The sequence below is a fragment of the Microcaecilia unicolor genome, chromosome 10 (genome assembly GCF_901765095.1).
Source record: "Microcaecilia unicolor chromosome 10, aMicUni1.1, whole genome shotgun sequence".
NCBI classification, from domain to species: domain Eukaryota; kingdom Metazoa; phylum Chordata; class Amphibia; order Gymnophiona; family Siphonopidae; genus Microcaecilia; species Microcaecilia unicolor.
In genome coordinates, this window is record NC_044040.1 from 66,855,544 (window position 1) to 66,882,720 (window position 27,177).

Here is a 27,177-nt window from a genome sequence, read left to right on the forward strand (position 1 = left end):
TAATACGTGAAACCGTTCTGAAAGAAGTACATTAGCAGTGGAACCTAAAAAAAATGTGGCAACATGACAGAACAAATCTCATGACCTTTTGACGCAGGTACTGGGGGGGGGGGGGGGGGGGGGGGGTGAGAGAAAGCGAAAATAATTACCTGTAGCATTCTCACAAGTGGGTAGACAATCCTACATCACCCGGCACAGTACCAAGCAAAAAAAATTGAGAGCGCTTTCTGGAGCGCGAGCAGCGCTCCAACGCGCATGCGCAAAGTGCCTTCCCACCCGCAGCAAAACCGTGCCTCTCAGTTTAATACAAAAACAAAAAAATAGAAATAAAATGTGACGAAAACAACTCCAAGGGGAGGTGGGCGGGTTTGTGAGAATGTGAAGCTTGCTGTCCTCGGAGAATACCTGCTACAAGTATCTTCGTTTTCACAAGCAGGCTTACATTCTCATAAGAGGGGAATCCCTAGAATCCAGGCTCGCCCTAAACAACAAACAGTGGTCAATTGGGCCTCGCAACAGCGAGGACATAACGCAGATTAACCTGAAACTATATACAGTAGTACCTCAGTTTTCGCTGACGTCGGTTTTCGTCTGTTTCGGATTTCATTGATTTTTTCGACAAGAAATTTGTCTCGGTTTTCGTTGGTTGCCTCGGATTTCGTCGAAAAAGAAGGACGTCCATCTCCCAATTTGTATCGGAAGATGGACGTCCTTCTCCCGATTTTGGGCGTCCTGTAATTGCCTCGGTTTTCATCGGTTTCGGATTTCACCGATTGTTTTTGGACGGATTATCGACGAAAACCGAGGTTTCACTGTACACAACTAGATGAGGGTGCAGTTTGAAACAGAACAAAACGGGCCTAGGAGGGTGGAGTTGGATTCTAGACCCCAGATTCTGCAAACACTGACTGCTCAAACCAACTGTCACGTCGGGTATCCTGCTCAAAGCAGTAGTGAAATGTGGATGTGTGGACTGAAGACCACGTCGCAGTCTTGCAAATCTGTCCAATGGAGACTAATGTCAAGTGGGCCACCGACACAGCCATGACTAACATTATACGCTGTTACATGACCATCCAAAGTCTGCCCAGCTCGGGCATAAGCAAAGGAAATTCAATCTGCTAGCCAACTGGAAATGTGTTGTTTACCGATGGCAACTCCCCTCCTGTTAGGTTCAAAAGAAACAAATTGGGCGGACTGTCTGAAGGGCTTCATCTGCTCCATGTAAAAGGCCAACACTTTCTTGCAGTCCAAGGTGTGCAAGCTGCTTTCACCAGGATGGGCGTGAGGACAGGGAAAGAATGTTGGCCAGACAATCGACTGGCTCAGATGGAACTCCAACACCACCTTCAGCAGGAACGTAGGGTGTGTGCGGAGGACTACTCTGTTGTGATGAAACTTAGTATAAGGTGCATCCACTACTAAGGCCTGAAGCTCACTGATCCTACGAGCCGAAGTAACAGCCACCAAGAAAACGGCCTTCCAGGTCAAGTACTTCAGATAGCAAGTAACTAACTTGTTAGTCTCACTCACACACACAAGGATTGACTCGGGCTGCACATATCCACTCCTACCCTAGCTGAGATATTTAACCATCTCTCTGACCTCACGTGTAACTTTCTTCAAATCAATCACCTTACTTTCTAACTCTTCCAACTTTCTTACTCATCTATATGTTACAACTTTGCCTTACCCTTCACTACCAATTATAATGTTCTAGTACATATTGTTGTCAACCATGCCATACTTTGTATTGTTGTTCGAATATTTTTATTGCTCTAATTGCCTCCTGCTCACGTTTGATCTATTCTTACTGTACACCGCCTTGAGTAAATTCCTTCAAAAAGGCGGTAAATAAATCCTCATAAATAAATAAATAGCTGGAATTCAGTGGCTCAAAGGGAGCTTTCATCAGCTCGGTGAGAACGACATTGAGATCTCATGACACTGGTGGAAGTTTGACAGGGGGCTTTGACAAAAGCAAACCACTCATGAAGTAGACAACTAAAGGATGTCCAGAGACAGGCTCACCTTCTACATGCTGATAAGCACTAATAGCACTAAGGTGAACCCTTTCAGAGTTGGTCTTAAGGCCATACTCTAATAAGTGTAGAAGGTATTCAAGCAGGGTTTGTATAGGACAAGAAAGGGGATCTATGGCCTTGCTGTCACACCAGACGGCAAATCTACTCCATTTACAAGGATCAAATCTTTCCTGAAAGCCAGCAAGACCCGGGAGACATCCTCTGAAAGACCCAAGGAAGCGAATTCTAGGCTCTCAACATCCAGGTCACGAGATCCAAAGACTGGAGGTTGGGATGTAGAAGCGTCCCCTCGTTCTGTGTGATGAGGGTCAGAAAACACTCCAATCTCCACGGCTCTTCAGAGGACAATTCCAGAAGAGGAGGAAACCAAATCTGACACGGCCTGTACAGCGCAATCAGAATCATGGTTCCATGGTCTGTCGGCCAGGCCGTTGTTTACACCCGCCAGACAAGTGGCTTGGAGAAACATGCAATGACGGCATGCCCAAAGCCACATCTGGATGGCTTCCTGACACAGAGGGCGAGGTCCGGAGACCCCATGCTTGTTGGTGTAATACATTGCAACCTGATTGTCTGTTTGAATTAGAATAATTTGATGGGACAGCCAATCTCTGAAAGCCTTTAGAGCATTCCAGATCGCTCAGAGTTCCAGGAGATTGATCTGGAGATTAGTTTCCTGGAGCAACCAAGCTCCTTGGGTGTGAAGCCCATCTACATGAACTCCCCACCACAGGAGAGATGCATCTGTCGTCAGCACTTTTTGTGGATGAGGAATTTGGAATGGTAGTCCTAAGGTCAAATTGGGCCAAATTGTCCCCCACTGAAGAGAGTATACAAACTCCGGGGATACTTGGATGACATCCTCCAGACTTCCCGTGGCTTGATACCACTAAGAAGCCAGGGTCCATCGAGCAGATCTCATGTGTAGACATGCCATGGGTGTAATATACACTGTGGAAGCCATTTGGCCCAACAATCTCAACATCTGCTGAGCTGTGATCTGCTGCGATGTCCGAACCTTGGACGCAAGGGAGAGAAGGCTGTCTGCACACGTCTCCGGGAGGTAGGCTCGGACAGTCTTTGTATCGAGCAGGGCTCCTATGAATTCTGATTGTTGAGCCGGTTGTAGATGGGACTTGGGGTAGTTTACAACGAACCCTAGTAGTTCCAGCACCCGAATAGTCATCTGCATGGACTCCCAAGCACCTTTCTCTGAGGTGCTCTTCACTAGCCAATCGTTGAGATAAGGGAACACATGAACTCCTAGTCTGTGTAGTGACACTGCAACTATGGCTAGACATTTTTTTTAAAAAAACTGGGAGCTGATGCGAGGCCAAAAGGCAATAAGAGGACTGAAAGTGATGTGTTCCCAGCCAAAATCGAAGATATTTCCTGTGGGCTGGAAGTATGGGGATGTGAGTGTATACATCCTTTAAGTCCAGAGAGCATAGCCAATCATCTTCCTAAATCATGGGAAGAAGGGTGCCCAGGGAAACCATCTTAGAACTTTTCTCGGACCAGGAATTTGTTCAGGGCACTTAGGTCTAGGATGGGAAGCACCCCCCTGTCTTTTTCTGCACAAGGAAGTACCTGGAATAGAATTCCTGCCCTTCCTCCCCTGGTGGAACGGGTTTGACCGCATGGGCCTTGAAAAGGGTAGAGAGTTGCTCTGCAAGTACCTGTTTGTGCTGAGAGCTGAAAGAATGATCTCTCAGTGGGCAATTTGGAGGTTTGGAAAGCAAATTGAGGGTGTATCCAAGACAGACTATTTGAAGAACCCACCAGTCAGAGGTTATAAGAGGCCACCTTTAGTTGTCTGGAACAGACACTTTGATCATGGCTATGCTCTGCTGGAGCCAGTCAAAAGCTCGTCCCTTGCTTTTGCTGGGGAGCAGCAGGGGCCTTGGGCGCATACTGTCAACGAGAACGAACGCGCTGGGGCTGAGCCTGAGCAGGCTGGCGAGCCGCAGGGGTGTACCTACTCCTAGAATAGGTGGCACTCCACGACCTAAAAATATACCTCCTGGATGAGGAGGCAGCTGCAGAAGACGCCCAGCGGGAGAGAGAAGACATAGCATCAGTGTGCTTCTTAATATGGTGAGTGACCTCTTTGACCTTCTCTCTGCAAGAGGCATCCGCCATCCTGTGCTGGACCGAATGGTCCAGGTCAGAAACGCACAGCCATGAAAGTCTGCGCATTGCTATACTTTGGGCAGAGATTCTGGATGCCACATCAAAAGTGTCATAAATGCCCCTGGCCAAGAACTTGCGACACGCCTTCTGCTGCTGCTGATGAAACGGCTCGGGCTGCTCCAGAGGAAGAGAATCGACCAAGTATGGCAGCAGCCTCACCGAGTTTCGTAAGTAAACGCTCATGAAGAGCTGGTAAGATTGAATACAGACAATGAGCATAGCGGCCTGATACATCTCTCTGACAAAAGAGTCTAGGGTTCTAGCTTCTCTGCCTGTCGGAACCGAGGCATAGTCCCTAGTACTTCTGCCTTTTTTGAGAGCGGCATCCACCACCATGGATTCATGGGGTAACCGAGACCTCATCAACCTAGGTTCCCCGTGGATCCGATATTAGGTATCAATCTTCTTAGAGACCACAGGGACGGACAGAGGGGACGCCCAGTTCCTGACAAGGACTTCCTTGAGTAACTCACAGAGAGGAGCAGTTACTGCCTCCTTAGGTGGAGAGGTGTAGTCCAGGACCTCGTGCATCTTGGCCCTGGGCTCATCCTCCACTTCTACAGGTAATGGAATGGCCTCAGCCATTTCCCGTTCAAAAGAGGTGAAGGAGAGACTCTCTGGTGGGGACAGTCTCCTTTCAGGTGCAGGGGAAGGTTTGAAGGGATCCCATAGGGCTCATCTGAGAAGAAGTACCTGGGATCATCCTCCGATTCCCATGAGTGTTCCTCTTCAGTATCGGACAGCACTAGAGTTGCACGGGGACAGAAATCTTACCCATCCCCGCCCGTCCCTGCTAGAATCTCACCCATCCCCACTGGAATCTTACCTATCCCCGCAAAAATTTAATCCAGCCCAACCCGTCCCCGCAAGAATTTAACCCATCCCCGCAAGAATTTAATGGTACATAAAAGAAAATTCTGGTCAGCTCCCTCAGTCTCTCTCTGGATTTGAGCCACATCACTGTAGGCAAGGAAGGAATGGAAGCTGAAACTTAGAACACTCTGGTGTGCATATGTAAGATTTGTCTCTGATTTCTGGCACTGTGTGCTGAGAGGTCACCACATGCAGGTGACATCCGATGCTCTTGCCTGTGTCAGAGCTGAGGTCTGCGCATCTGCCCAGGAGCAAAGAGGATCAACTGTAACATAGTAAGTGACAGCAAATAAAGACCTGAACGGTCTATCCAGTCTGCACAATAGTCTCACTCACTATCAATTCATGATTAAATCAACGAGTGTGATATTATATACTTTCTTTCGTGTTTCTGGAACATAGACCACAGAAGTCTATCTGGCCCTATACTTATGTTCCAGCTGCTGGAGTTCTCGCTGAAGCCCACTCCAGTCTATTCGTCTTCTCATTTGTGGGATACATACCATAAAACTCTGTCCAGCACTGTCCTTATGTTCCAGCCACTGAAGTTGCTGTCTAAGCCCTTTCTAGCCCATCCTAAACCAGACTGCCATATATTAGACACAGACCATACAAGTCTGCCCAGTATCGGCCCTAGTTAATCACAGCCAGAGTCGCCATCTAAGCGTCACTTGATACATCCACACACATGCAGCCATTTAAGGTTAGGATTTTTATAACTTTCATTTTCTAATTAGAGATCCTTTGTGTTCATCCCAAGCCTTTTTGAATTCCATCATCATTTGTGTCTCTACCACCTCCTTAATGGAAGTCTTTCCACATTTGTGCTGTTAAAGCAAGGAGGAAGAAGAGGAGGAGGAGACAGCACTCAAGGTACTCGGTAGATGAGAGGCTGATGCAGTGCAGCTTACACTTCCACGGGAAACCCGCAGAACTGCTTCCATACCCGTGGGAATCCCACAGGACCTGCTTCCGTCCCCGCGGGAACCCTGCAGAACTGCTTCCGTCCCTACAGGAACCCCACAGGACCTGCTTCCTTCCCTGTGGGAATCCCACGGGTTCCGTGGGATTCCCGCAAACCCCGTTCCCATGCAGCAAGAGATGTCAAAGACCGAGCCCGCCTCAACATTGAGGATCCATGCCCTCGAGAATGGAGTCGAGGAGTCGGATCCCGACTCGACTCCAGAAAAGCTTCCTCCGACATCAAAGGGGTACCGGACTGGGTGGTAATTGACAAAGGGGCCGTAACTGGCACTGGCGTCAGAGGCCGCACTGTGTGCTGAGTACCAGACGGGGCCCCTGCAGAAGGCAAGGCAAGCACAGGCACCGCCAATGCACATTGCTGCATCAAATCTCTCCAAAAGCTCTGGGAGCAAGGCCCAGATATGGTAAAGGCCACCATCGGTAAAGGCTGAGGGACCAGTTGGGGGTCAAGTTGCCGAACCACCTGGAGTGAGGGAGCAGGATCTAGGCTGCTGGGAAAAGTATGAATCAGCTCCTCTTGAATGGAGGGGGAGCGATCTTCCCAGTGTCGACGCTTCTTGCATGCCGAGTTCCTCAGTGTCCCGGAGCTCCCGGCACCGTGCATCAAAGGAGATCAGTGATGGTGCTTCTTGGCCTTCACCCGATGCACCTTGCCCAAGCTGCTTGGTGAGATGGGGGCGACATTGAACCCAATTTAAAATAAAATAAAGCAGAAGCAAAGGCACAAAAATAAGCTCTCTCTCGGGCATGTGGAGCAACAAGATGAACCGCCACTTCTCACGTGGAGAAAAAAAAGAATCGAGAGGCACGGTTGCACTGTGGGCAGGAAGGCACTTTGCGCATGCGTGTTGGAGCTGCTCATGCTCCAGAAAGCTCTCATAATTTTTTTTGCTTGGTACTCTGCCGACCCGGGATCGTCTACCCACTTTGGCTACAGGATGCAGGAAGAAAAATCACTTGTAACTGTAGCCTCAGGCAGCTTTTAGCCTGCAAGCTCAAAAACTTGGCTGAGCTCAAAAGCCAAAAGAGGCTCCTTACGAAATACTAATGTTTATTGGAGAAGGAGTAGCTTAATAGTTAGAGCAGTGGGCTGAAGCCAGAGTTCAAATCATACTTGTTTCCCAGTTCAGCCAGAGTTCAAATCCTACTGGTTCCCCATGTAATCTTGGGCAAGTTACTTAGCTTTCCAAGGAGCTGATACAGAAAACCTTGCATCAGAGCTGTGTGTTGACAGCTACGTGCACAGCTTCAAACACTAACATAAAGCAAAAGTTTTTGTTGATGATGCAGTAAGATATTCATATGCAAATTTGAAGTATGCAGAACTTGTGTGCTAATCGGGACAGGCACACCAAACTTCTGTACACAAGGTTCTACACTGAAGACAGCTAGTACTTTGGAAATGTCCAAGCAAAATGAAAAGTGTTGGCACACATCTGCATGTGCTGGAATGTTATTGTGCAAGTAAATAATGGCATCACAAATATCTGGTGAGAATAAAATTTATAAGATGCCAACATTTATGTGGAAAACTATATTCTAGCACATGTGCAGACAGAATGAAGATCAAATTAACCCTTTTAATGCCACATCACAGGAGGGGTAAAACTCCTTCCTTGTGCTCTGCCTTAAAGTTTTCTACCCACTTCTCTATATCAGGACAGAATAACTATCAGTTTCATTAACATTTATTCTAATATGCTATGTGCTATCCTATGCACAGATTCATACAAAATAATTTTCTGTGTGAAACACTTCTCTGTATCATGCGGCTATAAAATTGCATGCAGATGTCATGCTAACTCCATATCAACACCTGTGGTAAGCTTTTTGCATCAGCCCCTTAGATTCTAAGTCCTCTAGGGACAGGGAAATATCTGCAAATATCTGAATGGTAACTGGCCTTGAAATACTAATGAAAAGGTACGAGCCAATGGCGTGGCTGGGAAAGAGGCCTGGGCCCCCTCACCTTGTACTTAAGCCTCCTCCAAAATTGTGGCACTCGTGGAATCTAACTGCTGAAAAGGCCAGTAGTGACTAAACTTGAGTGAAAGTTCATAAATTCCCTTTAGTTAGGTTCAGTTTGGAAGATATAGTTTTAGCTTGTACCAGGGGTGTATGCAGACACCCATTTTTATGGAGGGGGGGCCCACACATTTCTTTTCAGCTCATCTCTGCCCCCTCCCTGCTTCCCACCCTCATGGTAGTGTTGGTGTTAAACCCTGCCTTTTGCTGGTGGAGATGCCCAAACCCAGGCACTGTCCGTTTGCTCTGGTCCTCTGTTTGCTACTTGGCAAAGGGAAGTAGCACATAAGTCTAATATTTTCGATACTGCATCAAAAGCTTCTGCTGTGGGTACTAACACCGGAGATTCACCTAGTCTTGAGCCTCAGATGTAATGTATGATGTGAAGGAAAAACTTGCGGATCTGCTGTTCCACTGGAGATAATTTCTTCAGTGATAAAATGGAAGAAGCTTCTACCTTGATCAAGTAACAGTGACATTCTAAAAACCCTCTCCAGGTCCATTTCTGATCTAAACTCCTCTTCCAAGAGGTATCAGAGTAGAGTACAAAGGAGATCCCATACATAGCATCCACCCCAACTCACCAGTGAGCTATGATGAGAAGGAGCTGTATTAGGAGTGTACCTCTTTGGGGCAGGAAAGAACACCACTCTTTCCTGCTCGCTGCACCGAGTCGCTACTGCTGCTTCTTCCAAATGGCTGCCAAGACTTCCTGTGGCAGTCTCACAAGATTACCACTTGAAGTGTCAGCGGCTATTTTGAAGAAGCAGCAGCACTGGCCAGAGAGAAGCAGAAGTGGGCAGGAAAAAGAATGGGGTTCTTTCCTGTCACCGAAGAGGCCACTAGACCACCAGGGCATGTTAAGGTAGGCCCAGGGAGCACAGATTCTGCATGACAATGATGAATCCTGCGCGGCTGGGGAACTCTGCGCAAATTCTAGGCTGCACAGTTGCACAGAATTCCTGCAGAAGTAATACAACCATTCAGGTCCTAGAAATACTAGGGTTTTATCATAAATTACTCACAACTTACCATAAATTTCACCTAAGCTTGTAACAGCAATTTGAGCTCATAGGAGCCCTACTAGACACAACTCAGGCAACTGCCTTGCTTCTTAAGCAGAGATCAATTTAGTGTCCATAATGGAAAAAAATCAAAACATGTCAGTAAGTATCAGCAAGGCATGGCCCAACAATAAATGTATCACTCCTGGCACGTCTCAATTTGATCGAAATTAGAGGCAAGATTTAAGAAACAGCAGACAGGGGATCTGGTCTGGAGAAAACAGAAAGCCAAACACAAGGATATAAGAAGCACCAGTATGGCAAAAAAGGTCATTTGTTGAGCAATGAAAGCCCAATGTGACCACATGCCAACAGATGTTGACCATCAAGGGTGTGGAAAAACAGTGTCATCTGCATTTTACATATATGTGCTCAGGATAAATCTAAATTCTCTAATCCAGAAAGAGATGTTGACTTCCTGAAATGAAATCTCAGTAATGCATTCAAGTCTTGCTCAGAAACAAAAACTTCATTAGATTGTCCTTTTATCTCATCTGTTGAACTCTCTAAAACATCAGAGATATCCAAGCATTGCATAGCATTTTCTTCTCCTCTACCTCTCCTCACAGGCAAGAAGTAATCCTTATTAAAAGGAGGGAGAAATATCAACCATTACCAATACTTCTACCATATACTGTTAGTCTATTTTTTGAGAAACCCATTGAATATTCTATATCCTGGTCATCCTGTTACTGTATTATTTACATGTATACTTTTGTAATACATATTTTAATGTCTATATTGGCTTTTTGGTTTCAAAGGTTACGATTTATTCATATTCATATCATCAATATTGTTTTTTAAAGTTACAATATAAATAAAACATGTTGAATAAAAACATATCTACATTTTCATTTTTTTCCGTATGTAATGTACATATATATGTTTTTCACTCCTGAGATAGGCACTTTGCCAAAACATGGTGCCGTATCAAGTCACCATTTAAAAAATCTTTTATGGAATAAAATGTATATACTACTCTCCATCTCCCTGGAAATATTTGAAGACTCTTGTTAATCACGCTACTTTTTTGTTTGACCCAGTACGATCATAGTGGATCCTTTTCCTCCACCTCGGTGGTTGACTCACATCATTTTTCAACACATTCCAATTTCCTCTGAAATATAGCCTTGTCCTTAATTAATGCATTCACAGCAGATTGATTTTCAGCATCTATTAACTTCTGTTGAAATTCCTGAGAAGTACTTTCTTGCTTCCGAGACAATACATCCACTATAGATACAAAAGCTGAAATATTAGATGAGATTTAGATAAAGAGGTGTCCCAAATGGACTGTAAAGAAACCTCAGATCTTGGCATAGCTGGAATCATACCTGGAACCACAGAAGGCTGTCTCCTCCCAATGCAGCCTGTTGAGTCCCAGTGCCAACTTCTCCTATATTGGCAGGATTTCTTCCCAACACTGCTGTTTGTTCTTCCCTTCCTGAGGATGATCCAGTACTGGAAGCAATCTCTTGCTGCAACAAAATCGCTCTTTCCATGAGTCCCTGGGGAGGTAATGGGAAACAAATATTCGGACTGGAGAAACCTCCCCCTTCAAGCAGCACTGCCACTCCAACAGAAGCCACAGCAAAACACTGGTCCAAGTGTGAAAGTGAAAGCGGCTGGAACTGTGAAACTGCACAATCTTCTGTTGAGAAACCGGCTGAAAAGGGTCAGCAGATGGGTAAACCAGAGTCTCGCCTCGCTGTTTAGGAGCCACGAAAAAATCAAAGACTTACAAAGGTAAGAGCAAGGTTTCAGCAAGGTACAGCAGACACCCCATGAACAATTTTTTCACTGCTGCCTCAGCAACAATATATTTTGGACCTGATTCCCATCACAAGCCCTTCCATTACTAAAAAAGGATCACTAAAATTTACTAACTCCTTTGCTGAATATATAGAGAAATTCCTACAAAATCTCAGACAAGAAATCATTATAGATGCATTTATACGAAGAATATTCCACATAATCTCAGATTTCTGTAAGACATCTTTTAAAAAATGTTCAACAGGATATCATTAGCCACACTAATTGCTAACTTCAGGAAAGAAATCAGCCTAGGCAGGAAGATCATCCTTATGCAATTTGATGTGTCAAGTGCATTTCATGTAGACCATAATTTACTACTTGCATTAATGGACAATCTAGGTATAGGAGGGTCTATCCTAAATTGGTTTTGAGGATTTTTAAAATCTAGTTCCTATCAAGTCAAATCTAATTCCATCTCCCACCAATGGGCTCCAGACTGTGGAGTCCCCCAGGCATCCCCTCTTTCACTCATCTTATTCAATACTACTACTACTTATTTCTATAGTGCTACTAAACGTACACAGCGCTGTACACTAGACATAAAGAGAAAGCCCCTGCTCGAAAGAGCTTACAATCTAACTAGGACAGACAAACACGACAAATAAGGGATAAGGGAATTACTTAGGTGGGAATGATAAAAATGGGGGCTGAAAGTGAGTACGGGTTAGGAGTTAAAAGTGACATCAAAAAAGGTAGCTTTCAGCATAGATTTGAAGACAACCGAAGATAGAGCTTCCAGGCATATGGTGCAGAAAGATAAAAGGAACGGAATCTGGAGTTAGCAGTGGAGGAGAAGGGTGAAGAGAAGGGAGATTTACCCAGTGAACAGAGTTCCCAGGGAGAAGTGTAGGGAGAGGTAAGAGTGGAGAGATACTGAGGAGCTACAGAGTGAATGCACTTGTAACTCCCTATCCGGAAACGGATAGGGAGCCAATGGAGTGACAAGGAGAGGGCTAATATGAGCATCGTAGGGAGGTAGGGAGGAGTGGCCTAATGGTTAGTGCAGCGGGGTACGGACCTGGGGAACCGGGTTTGATTCCCACTGCTGCCTAACGGTCAGTAGTGGGTTAAGATCCTGGGGAACTAGGTTCAATTTTCTCTGCAGCTCCGTGTGACCCTGGGCAAGTCACTTAGCCCTCCATTGTCCCAGGTACAATATACTTAAGATTGTGAGTCCATATGGGACAGTGCAAGTACTTGAATAGTTAAAAGATGTAAACCATTCTGATTTGCTATGCAAGAAGTGACGGTATAGAAAATAAACGCTAAACGATCGCGACACTGGCGGAATATAAGTCATGCAGCAGAATTTTGAACAGGTTGAAGGGGAGAGAGATGGCTTAGTGGGAGACATGTGAGAAGCAAGTTGCAATAGTCTAAGCGAGAGGCGATAAGAGTGTGGATAAGGGTTCTGGTAGTGTGCTCAGAAAGGAAAGGACGAATTTTGGTGATATTATAGAGAAAGAAACAACAATATTATGATGTCCCTCTTAGGAAAGGTGCACGATGCCCATAGTTATAACAATTTTATTTAAGCAAATAACCTAACCACCAACATCCCTTTCAAAGATTTCTATTGAAGAAGTGCTATCATGAAATCTGGTCTAGACCAGATGAAGATTTGGGCCTTTATTTATGTTATTATCTAACTCTCACCATGTCGTAAACTGTCACAGCTTCACAATTGATAAAGTAACTTATCCACTGGAGTCCCAAATACTTGGTATAATAACTGATTCCTACATGTTATTCAACATCAAAGTCCAAGCAGTCATCACTAAAACCTTTAAAGCAATGTGGAAACTAAAAAGAATCAGGCATCTCTTCCCTAATATGTTTAGAACCTTAGTACAAACATTAGCATTATCACACTTCAATTATTGCAATGCCATTTATGCTGGCTGTAAGGAATCTTCCTTGAAAAAACTGCAGACAATTCAAAATATAACACAGCCAGATTAGTCTACAAGGCTACGAGATTTGAAAGTGCAGCCCCTTTGCTTATAAAGTTACACTGGCTCCCAATCAAAGACAGAACAACATTCAAACTATGTACATTTGTTTACAAAACTCTATATGGCTTAACCCCTGATTATATGCAACCTTTAACTGATCTCCCCCTTCACAACTCTCTCCCTGGTTCAGAGATTAACTAACCCTCTACTATCCTGGTTGCAAAAAATGTGATCTACAAGTCTATCTACATGTCAGGATTATTTCTGTACCAAATGGTGGAATTCCCTTCCGAAATTCACCAGATGGGAACCTAATTTTTTGATATTCCAGAAATAACTTAAATCCTCTCTAAGCAATTTCTCACGGATGATCATAATTAATTTAAACCCCAAATTGTACAATTATTCAATTTCTCAGATATTTTCTAATTGTTATTATACATGGATGACTGTTACCTTTTTTTGCAACTAGCATTCGTTTCATATTGTAATTACTCAATCCTCATTTATTTTATTACAACAGTAAGTTGTTAGCCACACTGAACCTCATCTATTGGAATAATGTAGGATATAAATGAAATAAATTAATTAAATCAATCATATACTTATAGCCACTGGTCTCAAAAATAGAAGATCTCTCTGTAACTTAGAAAAGTAAAGTAAAATCATGCAACAAGCTAAAATACATAGGCCATATTGGGAACCAGTTACCCCCCCCCCCCCCCCCCAAAAAAAAAAAAAAAATATATATATATATATATATAATACCACTCAACAGCTTAATTTATCTGTCATTCATCTAAATCTATATAAAAGCTCTTCTTCAGTATTGCAGTATCCTCCATGAATTCATTTTGCCAGCCTAAACACAAACAGATCAACTATTATGTTCATTTAGTCAATGTAATTAAAAAAAAAAAACTACATCTTGCCTCAGAAAAGGTTCTTGCTGTATTTTTACAATTAAAATCAGACTCCATGAAAGCTTCTATTATAAACAGAAAGACTGCTAAATGTTAATCCTTTGTGCTTTTGACCCAGCAGTTTCCTCCTGATCCTTTGGGCTTCCAGTTCACTAAGAACGATAAGCATTCATTTGCCACCATCTAGGGACTTTCCCCTATTTTATATCCCCTTTCATTTCACGTAACTCAAATCACTGCAGTGAATCCTCAGCAGGAAGCCAATGCATCATGCACTCTATATCCAGCGACTCAGTATCACTGTTGCACAATTACTAGAGCTCCTTACAGCTGGCCTGGGAAGCAAAAGACTGAACTAAAGAAGCCACGTTATCTGCATGGCACTGCACCACTATGAGTCGCCCAATTAATCCATTTTAAAAACCTCAATAGCTTTCCTTTTATACACAAACTATGAATGAGAAAGACCTTCGTTTTAATGAACTATTTAAAAGTTATGAAAATAATGAACTTGGTAGTTTTGGCAATAACTCAACATGGCAGTATTGCAATGGATTATGTCCTAACATAGTTTCAAAATTTTCTCTTAGGTAAAACATTAAAGTTGGTTACAGAATGCTGGTCTGGAAGACACACTTCTGTGTTGAGAGTATACTTTTAAGCATAACACAACAAAAAAAAAACTTGTCCTAAATGCCTATATTGAAATTTGCTATCTTAAAGCATATTGAGGTCATGAGACACCATGTTCGGGGAAGCAGCCGAGAACAGCTTCTCCCTCTACCCCGCTTAAAAACCCAATTTTGCAAATGCATCAGACCCATGAAAACATACCAAAGTTTGAGGTAACACCTTGGAAGCATAACCAAACTGAAAAGAAGTAGCGGAGAGAGTGAGGAGATGCCCGCAAAAATGGTAGAGACAAGGAGACGACGCGAACAGGGGAGGAAAAGATGGTGACATCCCACAGTCCTGCACCTCCTTTTGTTAACTCAACATGGCTGGCTGCAGAGGTCACGACGGTTATGGAGACACCGCTGGACAAAAAATTGGTATTGATCAATGCCAAACTGGAGGGAGCCAGAAAGCAACAAGGCAAACAATCTGCAAAATCCAACATGGAGAACAAACCAGCAGATCAGTATAATATCCAAAATACTTTATTGAAGATACTGTATGTTAGACAAATGCCCGACACAGGCCGTGTTTCGCCCAACAAAGGGGCTGCGTCAGGGGCTATAATGAACAACAAACATAAATTAAAAAATATGAGAAATTATAAAAAATAAATAAATATATATATATATATATATATCTCTATCTCTATAAAACCCATAAAACATCAATGTGAATGATAATGGAGGAGTGGCCTAGTTGTTAGGGTGGTGGACTTTGGTCCTGGGGAACTGAGGAACTGAGTTCGATTCCCACTTCAGGCACAGGCAGCTCCTTGTGACTCTGGGCAAGTCACTTAACCCTCCATTGCCCCATGTAAGCCGCATTGAGCCTGCCATGAGTGGGAAAGCGCGGGGTACAAATGTAACAAAAAAAATGTACATGTAAACCATAGACGTGAATTATAAACATTGTCTCTTTTGATTCAAAAATAATATAAACATTTAAAATATATTAAAATGAACATGTAAAATTACATTAGACATTAACTAATATTGAAAAATATAACATAGAAATGCTTAAAATATATATAGTAATATATCTAAAAACTTCTACATTGTGAATTGAAAACATATACATTATAAATTACCAACAAAGAAAGGGCACAGGCGCAAATGTGAAGGTTTAATTTTGAAATGAGTTGTAAAACCATTAAGAAACATAAGATTAAGGACACGTACCTAGTTAGTATGTTTCTTAAATAAGAACAGCTAAAAGAAGAAGAACAGTTATGTAAAATGCATGATTACAGGAAAAAATGAATGAAAAAATGAAAACTAAAAAAAAAATAAGGAAATAAAAATAAAAATGAAAAAAAAAAATAAAAACTAAAAAATAATAAATAATTAATAAACATAAAACTCAAATAGGTATATAATACTTACTCGCAAATTGCATATCAGAGCAAGGATAAAAGGAATTTCTTTAAAAAACCAGCATAAGCAGCCCAAAACTGCGTCTACCTGAATAAAAAGCAATTTTTAATAGACAATGACGACATCTCAATAATGAGACTATGAAAATAATAAAAAACAATAAATAAAAATGAAGAAAAAAAATCAAAAATAATGAAAATCGAGATATATAAGCCCATAGGATACTTGTATCAAATACCAAGAGCTAGCGTACTACAAATTAAATTATGATTCTATGTATATCAATATATGGATCATGTGAATGATAAAATAGTGAAAATCAAGTAGTGAAGTGAATAATCAAGGAAATAAATAATAAAAAAATAATAATAAAATAAATAATTCAAAACAGATACATAAGCTCTATTAAATACCAAGAGCTCTATAAACTGAATGTGTATCAATATGTAAATCATGTAAATTGCAGTGGTGCTCTGTCAGGACCTAATTTGCATGAAACGTGTTTCACCATCGATAAGGACAAATCAAAATTATCATCAATATAGGCAGCCGAAACAGCCTAATATTTAATGTGACAATATCACTGGACTCAAACTGTGTCCATATATAAGTCTGCATTTATGATGTATCATGAATTTGTGTTCAAACATAACATTTGAAACAGCTTAATGTTTAATGTAATAATATCTTCAAGCTATTAAAGCTATCCTCGTGCTGGACTCAATCGCTGAAACCATAGCAATGAGCTCACTGGCTTCTTGGATGCCAGGTTACCTTGGCCTTTACAGTTGGGTACTCATTTGGGACAGTTAAGAGTGGAGAAGGCCCACAAACTTGGGTTTGACAGATAGCCTCTAACAAAACAAGGGTGGCGATTTTAAAAATGTTTAATTACATAAATATTAAGTCACAATCCTCCAGGCCCTGAGAAACGGAAAAACTCTCACATATGAAAACAAAAACCATAGAGGCATACAAACAAAAACTTAAAATCCATTCTATTCAAGAAATACGTCTTACCAAACTCCTCGCAAATCTGATTCCCCAACATGACTTTTTCAATATGTCTAATGTCAAACTAAGTCTTTTTCATTGCATCTATGTATTAAACTGAATTATCTACTACTAACCCACTCTGTAATCTGCTATTGAAACTACTCTTCCCAATGCAATCTTGATGAATTCTCTTTACTCTGTAACCCACTCTGAACCTCTCAAGGTGTGAGCGGAATATAAGCACCTGGTAAAGTAAAAAAGTACTTTCTTTCAAGATTTCTCTGTGGGTGTGGCTGCACAGAATCGAAGATGCCCTCCAAAATGCACGCAGCTCATGACCTGCAAAATCAGATTTGTACTCCCTCTAGCCAGTTCGTCTCAAAATAATACCTAATGGAAAGAATCAGCTCTAAGAGACTATGGAAGCAGCACAAATTTTTATGGCTCAGCTTGAAGTTGGAGTGGCTTCACCGACGGCGAGCATATGTTGAAGTGATGGGAACTGAACCATTTGTGCAGATGCCTCAGGAATTAAACCAAACCCAGAACAACACTATGGGTCTTTTCTCAGTCCTCCCTGCTCATCTGGTTATTTCGCTGAGTGGATTGTACAATCTCTGAAAGCTGTTGGCAGCCTTTCTGAAAGGGTGGGTCTTTGCCCAGGTCAAGTGTTTTCATGATACCAACAGCCTCTTACTGAATGGTGGGTTTGTCTCACAGTTGGACTAGGGGTTGGCTACCTTTGGCTCAGAGAGAGAAATCCTACTGCACAATATCTTTGATAACTCATGGTTCTTAGTTGGACTAGTTACACTCTCAGCATCAACAAGCATTTTGTAGCTGTTATGGATCAAGTGATGAGTGATTTTTCCTTTTGTTTAAACATCTGGCCACCTGAGCACTGGGGATCAAGGCATTGCCATCAAATTTGATGTTGCCAATCCCCCACTTTTATTTATTACTAGCACTATATCTTGCCATGCTTATTGGAGAAGGACAGTAATAGCAGGCACACTTAGTGCATTGTGATTTATTGTTCACATATCGCCTGGGCAAAAAAAGTCCCTCATACCGGATACTATCAAGAAACCCTAAAGGGGGAACAGGAAGGGTACATACCTAAGGAAAAATAGTTTTGCTTGAAATTATGGGGGCAGGACAGCCGCTGTGTTGGCCCAAAATGTTACTATGGTTTCCTCTGAATGTAATATTGCTGAGAGTGCCACTACCATGATGCCGTGCTTGGAACAATTTTTGGTCCATTTATGATTTTTAAGGGGATTATATTCAAAGGGCATTTAACCACTATGGTATGGTGGGTGGGATTAAGAAGGGTTAAGGGGAGTAGGTGTTGACAGAGACTGATCCTGGAATGGGATTATTAATGGAAATCAATTAGGTTATAAAAGGGTTGGGACAGTGGGAGTGTAGGTAGGGGGACTGGAGAAACAAGGAGAAATGTAGATCCAAAGGTTTGGCTAGGATTTCTCAGGATTTGAGTATAAGGCGTAGTGAAGTTTCAGCTCTGGATTGCTGGAGTAACAGGACAATGTAATGTGAACAAGGGATTTCAGGATAACTAATCTTTCCCCACTAAACAGGAGGGGAGAGGATCAATGGCTGGGACAGTCTTCTCACGTACAACATAATGTTCGTGTCAAGATAGCAATAATTGATACTCTGTCCCCAAGATGAAAATAGTTACTTGGAATGTAGTTGTCCCATCCCCTTTACAATTTTTGTTGCCCATCTCTATATATTTTCTAATTCCACTATTATCTTTTTTGAGATGCGGTGAACAGATTGAACACAATATTTGAAGTGTGGTCACATCATGGAGTGATTATAACATCCTCATTTTTGTTTTCCATTCCTTTCCTAATAATACCTAACATTCTAGTTGCTTTCTTAGCCGCCACCGCACACTGAGCAGAGGGTTTCAACGTATCAACGATGACGCCTACATCCCTTTCTTGGTCGGTGACTCTTAACGTGGAACCTTGCATTCCGTAGCTATAATTTGGGTTCCTCTTTCCCACATGCATCACTTTGCACTTGCTCACATTAAACATCATCTGCCATTTAGGTGCCCAGTCTCCCAGCCTTTTAAGGTCCTCTTGTAATTTTTCACAATCCTCCCGCGATTTAACGACTGAATAATTTTGTGTCGTCAGCAAATTTAACTGCCTCACTAGTTACTCCCATCTCTAGATCATTTATAAGTATGTTAAAAAAGCAGCGATCCCAGCACAGACCCCTGTGGAACCAATTATCTACCCTTCTTCATTGAGAATACTGACCATTTAACCCTAATCTATGTTTTCTATCTTTTAACCAGTTTTTAATCCACAATAGGACAATGCCTCTTATCCCATGGTTCTCCAATTTCCTCTGGAGTCTTTCATGAGGTACTTTGTCAAATGCCTTTTGAAAACCCAGATACACAATATCGACCGGCTCACCTTTATCTACATGTTTGTTCACCCCTTCATCTAAAAAGGTCCCTAACCAAACTGACCAAATATTTTATAAAACCCTAACTTCCCTTTTTCTACACAGAGATAAAATACCAATTCCAATCGGTGGGGATTTCAATACGGCATAGGACCCTGAAATGGATAAATCACACAATCCCAGATGAGAGAGAAAACTCAAAGTTCTAGGAAGCCGCCCAACCTCTGTCAGCTGATGTTTGGAGAGTCTTGCATCCTTTGGAAAGCCAGCGTTAAGCTCCTAAATTCCCCCTTCCCTAAATCTGCCCTTGTTGCCATCTACTTTTTATGCTCCTAAATTTAGAAGTTTAGCGTCTGTTCACGCTTTCTAAAAATACTAGGACTAGGGGGGCATGCGATGAAGCTACAATGTAGTAAATTTAAAACGAATCTGAGAAATTTTTTCTTCACTCAACGTGTAATTAAACTCTGGAATTCGTTGCCAGAGAATGTGGTAAAGGTGGTTAGCTTAGCGGAGTTTTAAAAAGGTTTGGACGGCTTCCTAAAGGAAAAGTCCATAGACTTATTAAATGGACTTGGGGAAAATCCACTATTTCTGGGATAGGCAGTATAAAATGTTTTGTACATTTTTGGGATCTTGCCGGGTATCTGTGACCTGGATTGGCCACTGTTGAAAACAGGATGCTGGGCTCGATGGACCTTTGGTCTTTCCCAGTATGGCAATACTTATGTACTTATGAATACACATTTAAGAACTCAGTCCTAGTAAGTTATCAAATATGTATATTTAGGAACATAACTCTCTAACATCCCTGTTTACCATGCCAAGCTAGCAGCAGTCGGTGCAGTAATGCCAACACAGGCAATTCACTTTGAATGGGCTATGTTGGCACTGCCGTACGGCTTAGTAAGCAGGGGGGGGGGGGGGGTGGAGAGAGTTAGGCACATAACCTGTTTGAATATCAGACCCAATATAGCTAAGATAAATAAAACTATACAGTTGTCGTACTGTTATCGCTCCCAACTGGTCTTTTCAATCTACCCTTACCTACCACTTTCAAAAGAAAGAAAAATTTTTTTATAGGATAATCACTTATCCTATGGTTGAGGTACTGTTCCTTTATAATTCTGTTTATACAGTAATCTCTAATCTATAGGAATAAAATATGCATCCTGAAATCAATTACAATACAGTATCTCTTTCCTAAGATATTGTTATATTTTCTGTTTATTCTGTGCACTTTTCAGATTGATTTCTCTATACACAACAAAGTGTTATTCAGCTAAATAGCATCCTTGCTGCAGATGGCTAGAGCAAAGAATTAATTATCCACCCCTGCAGAGACTGGCTCTTTCAGCTGGGGCTGAAACAAGTAGAGCATCACCTCTTTAATGCTAAAGGGTATAGTTGTCAAAGAAAAAGAAATGTATGGTCTTGTACCATTCAATGCTACGTCACAACATAAATAATCCACATCTAGGAATTTTAGACAGGATTTAAGGATTCACAAAAAACACACACACACAAAACAGCTAATTACACAAAAGTAGGCCGAGAATGAAACCAATTAAATTACTACTAATTCCAATGTATAATTTGTATTTCTCCAAATATTTACTTAGAAAACTGCACTTTTTAAATATTAAAGAGATATATAAGCACATACATTAATACAAAAGTGGGAACAGTGATAGATTTTTGTCTTACAGATCTGTGTGTTGCCTACTTCAATAACCAACATATTCCAACAATCTAAAATACATACACTCATTATTAGGCTAACACAAAAAGAAATCTGGATTTTGTTTCATAATGGGGATCCATTTACTCATGCCCCGCTGGTTTTCCCGGCAAGGTCTAGTCAGGAATCCCGAGCCCGTGCCTGTGAAGCGAGGGGCATCGCCAAGGCCCCTTGATTCACAGGGAGGCTGCTGCTGATCCTCACAGAGCAAACAAGGCTCTCTCCCACACTACCTTTGTGCTCTGGGAGCGCAGGCGGCTGATAGGAACCTGGGGCTCTCTCGCTCGCTCTCACCGTGTGGACGTGCCCTTCCTGACATCGCACATCATGCACTTTGAAAGCCTCAGCGCTGTTCCTGAAGGTGCACACGCTGCAGTCCCAGTACACCCTCCTCGGAGGGAAGGCTTCGGCTGCCGCTTCGGCCTGCGGAGCGGACACACAAACGGGGAGAGGAGAGGGTCAAGTCGCAGTGGCGGCGGCGGCCCTAGGCCTGCTCCCGGCCTCTAATCAATCCTCCCCAACCTCCCCCCCTTCTCCGGCTTTTTTTTTTCTCTCCCCACGCCCCCACACCAGTGGTCCGGGGGTGGGGAGACAGCTCCGGGTATTCCTCCAGCTTTCCCTCCTCCCGTCCTCCTATCATCCGGCGTCCCCCACTCCATGGGAGGTGCATCACAGCTGCTGGGCCGCCGTTAACACGAATTATGGCCGCAGAGGCGCTTACAGCCACCGGGACACGGTGTAACATCGGCCCAGAAAGAAAAAAAAGCGACTCTCACGGGTGACTCTCCCCGCAGCTCGCTCTGTCTGTGAATGTCTGATGTGTACAAGAGCCGCGTTACCTGGTCGGGCTTTTCTTATCTCCCATAATGTATTGCTTAGCTCTTGCAGAAAATGAATAATACCAGTATGCCCCACGGAGCCTAGACGCGCGATATTGCTAAAGAAAGCAAATAAAACCGATCGCTGGTAATAATGGGGAAAATATTACAAACAAACAAAAAGCGCCTGAAACGGAGCTAGATGGATCCCGCAGTCGCCAGCTGGCCGAGGGAACTCCTGGCTATCATCACGTGCCCCGCGCGGCCCAACCAGCGTCGGCCCGCGCTTCAAAAAGTGAGCAGGAAAAGCGGAAGGCGGCAGGTTTATGTCTCTAGTGGAGTTATTGCTCCGGTCTGTAACCGCTTGACTACAGCCCTGATCCTCACCCATTCACTTTCATTCCTTCTCTTAATCTGGTTTGGCACTTACCCAGTTGCTTCTTGTTTGCTGTCTGTCTAGTCACATCCTAATTCTGATTTGGTCACTTACTCATCCTGTCGCCTTTTATTATGGGATAAAATGTCTCGCTTTTCCCGGACGTAGGATGAGAAAAGGTTTAATCTTCTTTCTGCTTTGCCCTTAGTCAAAAGTACCAAACAGGAGAAGCCTCTACGAAGACTCCACACAGTTCAAAAGGAGTAAAGGCTGACCAACTCGGGAGACGGTGCTGAGAAAACGCTTTATTGGTTACTAGTGAAAAAGGCCCGTTTCTAACACAATTGAAACGGGCGCTAGCAAGGTTTTCCTCGGAGTGTGTGTGACAGAGAGAGTGAGACTCACTGGGTGCGAGTGTGTCTGACAGTGTGTGTGCCTGGGGCCCCTCCCACCCAGTTCCAGTGACCCCCCCTCCCTCCAAGTTCCAGGGTTGTCGTTCCTCCTCCCTCCAAGTTCCAGGGTCGTCCCCCCCGTTTGTTTTTTTTAGTTTTTGTACAGGTGGTGCATTCTCCCCTCCTCCAAGTTCCAGACCCCCCTCCCTCCCCCCCCCCCCCGAACTCCAGACCCCCTCCCCCCAGTTCCAGACCCCCTCCCTCCCCCCTCCGAATTCCAGACCCCCCTCCGAGTTCTAGAACCCTCCTGCTCTCCAAGTTCCAGACCCCACCTCCCTGCCTCCCTCCCTCCTTCTGATTTGCAGACCCCCCTCCTCTCCGAGTTCCAGACCCCACCCCCTGCCTCCCTCCCTCTGATTTGCAGACCCCCTTTCCTCCGATTTCCCGACCCCCCCCCCTTGGAGTTCCTGACCCCTGGACCCCCCTGCCGCGACCCTCTCGAGCCCCCCTTCCCACCGCCAACCCTCGGGGCTTCAGAGCCCATCTATGAAGAAAGTTACAGACACAGGCAAGCAGACGCATAGAACGTTGGGGGTGAGAATTATTATATAGGACGCGTCATAATGGGTCTAGTGACATCAGCTAGGGCTTCGGAGCCCATCTGTGAAGAAAGTTACGGACGCAGGCAGGCAGACGCATAGAATGTTAGCGGTGAGAATTATTATATAGGATTGCATAGCTCAAAACGAGCAAAGGCTGACCACAACCTTGTGTGTCGAAACACGGACCGTGTCGGGTCCCTTGAATAACCAATAAAGCGTTTTCTCATGCCATCTTCCGAGTTGGTTTAGCCTGTGGTCAGCCTTTACTCCTTTTGAGAGCTGTGTGCTTTGCCCTTAGAACATATCTGAACCGGTTAGATAGCAAATATTAACCCCACCCTTGCTTTTCAATTTGTGTCTGAAGGCAAAGAATGGGTAGTCCTCAACTCTTGGCCCTGACCTTATGTTACGTCTGTGGCCGTGACCACCCTCAGACTTACCCTGTTTCTGGGAGTCAGTGGCTGTGCTGGCTTCTGCTTGTCTCTGTGTCTGTCTCTGTCTTAGTTTCTCTCTGGCTCTGTGTGCTGATTGCCCTACTGAACCTCACCTGTGTGGGCTATGCCTTTTCCAAGATGGCTGCCGCCGACTCCTCTATGCCAGTATCCAAGATGGCTCCCGCTGGGCTGACTTCTCTGTGTGTCAAGCCTCTGTTTGGATGCAAGGTGATTGCTGCAGCTGTGCCTTTGGTGTGGAAGGGCTTTATTAATCACTTAGAGACTACAGCCCTAGCCTTTGCATTTCATCTAAGGGCCCTGGTGTATAGAGTGCTCTGTACACTGTTTGCTCTGTGTGAGTTTCTATGTTTAACTAGATAGCTTAGGCACCGTGTGGCTTGTTAGCCTGTGTATAGCTTTGCTAGTTCTCTGTGTTTGTTCCTAGTGTTAGACTAGCCAGCTTAGGCACCGTGTGGCTTGTTAGCCTGTGTATAGCTTTGCTAGTTCTCTGTGTTTGTTCCTAGTGTTAGACTAGCCAGCTTAGGCACCGTGTGGCTTGTTAGCCTGTGTATAGCTTTGCTAGTTCTCTGTGTTTGGTCCTAGTGTTGACTAGCCAGCTTAGGCACCGCTTGGCTTGTGAGCCTGTGTATAGCTTTGCTAGTGCTCTGAGTTTGTTTCCAGTGTATGACTTGTTAGCTTGGGCACAGCTTTGTTGTTAGCTGGTGTATAGCTTTACTAGTCTCCTGAGTTGCCTAGTGTATGTTTCTTGTGTATGACTGGTTTGCCTGGGCATAGCTTTCCTATTAGCTTGGGTACAGTCTACTAGTCCGAGTGTCTAACCTGCCGACTGCCAGAACCCGGACATTCCCTGCCTGGCTGCCTTGCCTTCGCCGAGGTGCCAGGGGGCACTCCTGGATCCTCATTCCTGCTGTTCCTGCTTGCAAGTTCCAGTTCCGGTTTTTCCTGTAAGCCCTGCCGGCCGCCCGAACCTGAGGGCTCAACCCTCGGGGAAAGGTGGTCAAGCGTAGGTGAAGCCTAGGTCCAGTGTGTTCCAGTCCAGCGGGTTCCGGTCCCGTGGGTTCCGCTCCAGTGTGTTCCAGTCCAGCGGGTTTTACTCCTGTATGTTCCAGTCCAGTGGGGCCCTCCAGTGTGTTCCAGTCCAGCGCGCACCCGTCCGGTGCGTTCCAGTTCCGTGTATTCCTGTGTAGAACTCCAGTCCGGGGTTCCAGTCCAGTTTTGTCTTATCTCTACCTTGGAGGTGATCTTGCCTGCCACTGCTGCTCCATGGTAGTGGCCCATGGGCTCACAAACCCAGTGCTCCCAGGGAGGAAGCCTGACAGTATGCCAAGGTCCTCGAGCACGCGACACCTTAAAACTGAATATGTATTAACAGTACAAAGCTTAATTCCCCTTATGTGGATGGTGGTAGCTTTCCTTTTCTTGCTTTGCCTGTTTTGTTTTGTTTAGCCTAGTGCATCTAAAAACAGCTACTGGAAATTAAATCTGAAGTGAATACTATAAATTAGTGCCCAATTTTATAGAATAATAGCACTTACGAGTGTGATTGGTGCCACTAATTGGCAATTACGCGCATTAGTGCTAGATGCTGTTTTGTAACATAGGCATAGAAGCCAACTTTTCAAAATGATTGGGGGTGCTGAATTTTTTTTTTATAGGTAATGCATTCCACCTCCCCCCTTGCTCCCCTCAAGTTCCAGGCCCCCTCTCTCCCTCCCCTCACTCCCTTCCTCCCTTCGAGTTCCAGGATTCCCTCCCTCCCGAGTTCCAGGGTCTCCCTCCCTCTGAGTTCCAGGGTCTCTCTCCCTCCGAATTTTAAAAGTCATCTTACCTCATCAGGGTTACAGCAGCAGCACCAGTGAAAAGCGTGCAGGCTCGACGCTTCAGCCCTTCCCTTATCTCTCTCTCAGCTGTGGTCCCTCCCTTGCAGAAACAGGAAATGAGAAAAAGGGCGGGACCAGAGCTGAGAGAAGGTAAGGGCTGAAGCACTGAGCTTGCACGCTTTTCACTGGTGCTGCCGCCGTAACTCCAACGAGGTAAGATGACTTTTAAAATTCGGAGGGAGGGGGCCTGGAACTCGAAGGGAGGGAGGGAGGGACTTTTAAAATTCTGGGCTGGTGAAGGGAACTTCCGGTGGGTGAAATATTGGGGGTGCTCGAGCACCCACAGCACCCATGGAGTCGGCGCCTAGGAACATAGGCACCAACTTTGCTTAGTGTGTAATTGTGAGGAAGGTGTAAACATGGGCAGAGTTATGGGTGTGTCTCCGAGATAAGCATAACTTACAGAATACTACAAGTTAGACACTTCAGGGCACAATTGGACACCAACAGTTTCAACTGTCATTGACTTGGTATAACAATTAGTGCCTAACTTTAAGCTCATCAGTGCTGATATACACTACTATTCTATAATGGAATCTTGGCGCCAAGAAGCCATTATAGAATTGGTTCTAAGCACATGACATTAGAGTTCTTAAATCTCTGTGCCACTTTATAGAATTGCCAACTTTTTGTATTTTATTCTTACCAGATCTCTTTTAATTGGATGTCTTCTCCGCTTGAGATCACTGATAATTGTGTTGGGAACAGCTAAAGTCTAAAGCAGCCAATGGTCTGAGAATCTGTGTCAAGCAGGGGCAGACTGACTAGCCTGTCAATAAAGTGGTGCCTATAGCCAGTAATATATATCAAATGGGTTGTTAGGGGCCCATGACCCTTAGGGGCTCCGATCACTGTCAAGTCAGCCTCTAGTTTTAGGCCTAGCCAGGCATGAACCAGTGGTGTCCTGAAGATGAAGAGCTGGTATGTTTAACTGACAGGACAATGCATTCCCATTTATGGTAGAAGAGCAATAGCTTAGTCTGCAGGAGCAAGGGAAAAAGAAGGTTCTCATTGGTCCAACAAGGAAGCTACCCTTGACTGGCTGAAGTATATAAAGGCCTCTCTAGCTTTCTTGCTTATGTAGCTGAAATCCTGGTACTTTCTTCCCAATTCTTGTTCCTATGATCATCTGTCTTGACTCCTGCCAAGAATTGCTCACCTTCCTCTAACCAGCTGTACCTAGGCTCTTACCCTTTAAAGTCTGACTTGGGAACTTCACTTAGCTATGCTTTTCCCAGATCCAGTTCACCCTTATAACTGTAATATCCTTTGGGAGGAGCTTCCTGTTATCAGCTAGTATGACAGAGACATGGTAGATGAGTCCATGCATCTGGCTGACCTCTCTGCAACCCTCCTCATGTGGAAAGTTCCTGTACATTGATGGTCTGATGATCTCCTGAGGGTCCTAGCTGAAGACCTGGAGATGGGCAGTGTTGAACCTCTTGACCAACGGGGGAGACCCACAGGACAAAAATAACTGGTGTCAGCGTGCTGTTTTGTGTGGATTACAAGATTCTAGCCAAAGCACTATCATA

General features: G+C 44.0%; 1 protein-coding gene across 1 annotated transcript in view; it reads right to left on the reverse strand.

Annotated features, from left to right (window-relative positions):
- Positions 1 to 22,065, reverse strand: part of YAF2 (YY1 associated factor 2) — a 120,055-nt gene extending 97,990 nt beyond the window's left edge. The window contains 4 exon segments of the mRNA XM_030216597.1: positions 21,414 to 21,454; positions 21,456 to 21,503; positions 21,506 to 21,542; positions 21,959 to 22,065. Coding sequence (XP_030072457.1) covers positions 21,414 to 21,454; positions 21,456 to 21,503; positions 21,506 to 21,542; positions 21,959 to 21,984 — 152 coding nt within the window. The 5' untranslated portion in view covers positions 21,985 to 22,065.
- Positions 22,066 to 27,177: the final 5,112 nt, after the last annotated feature.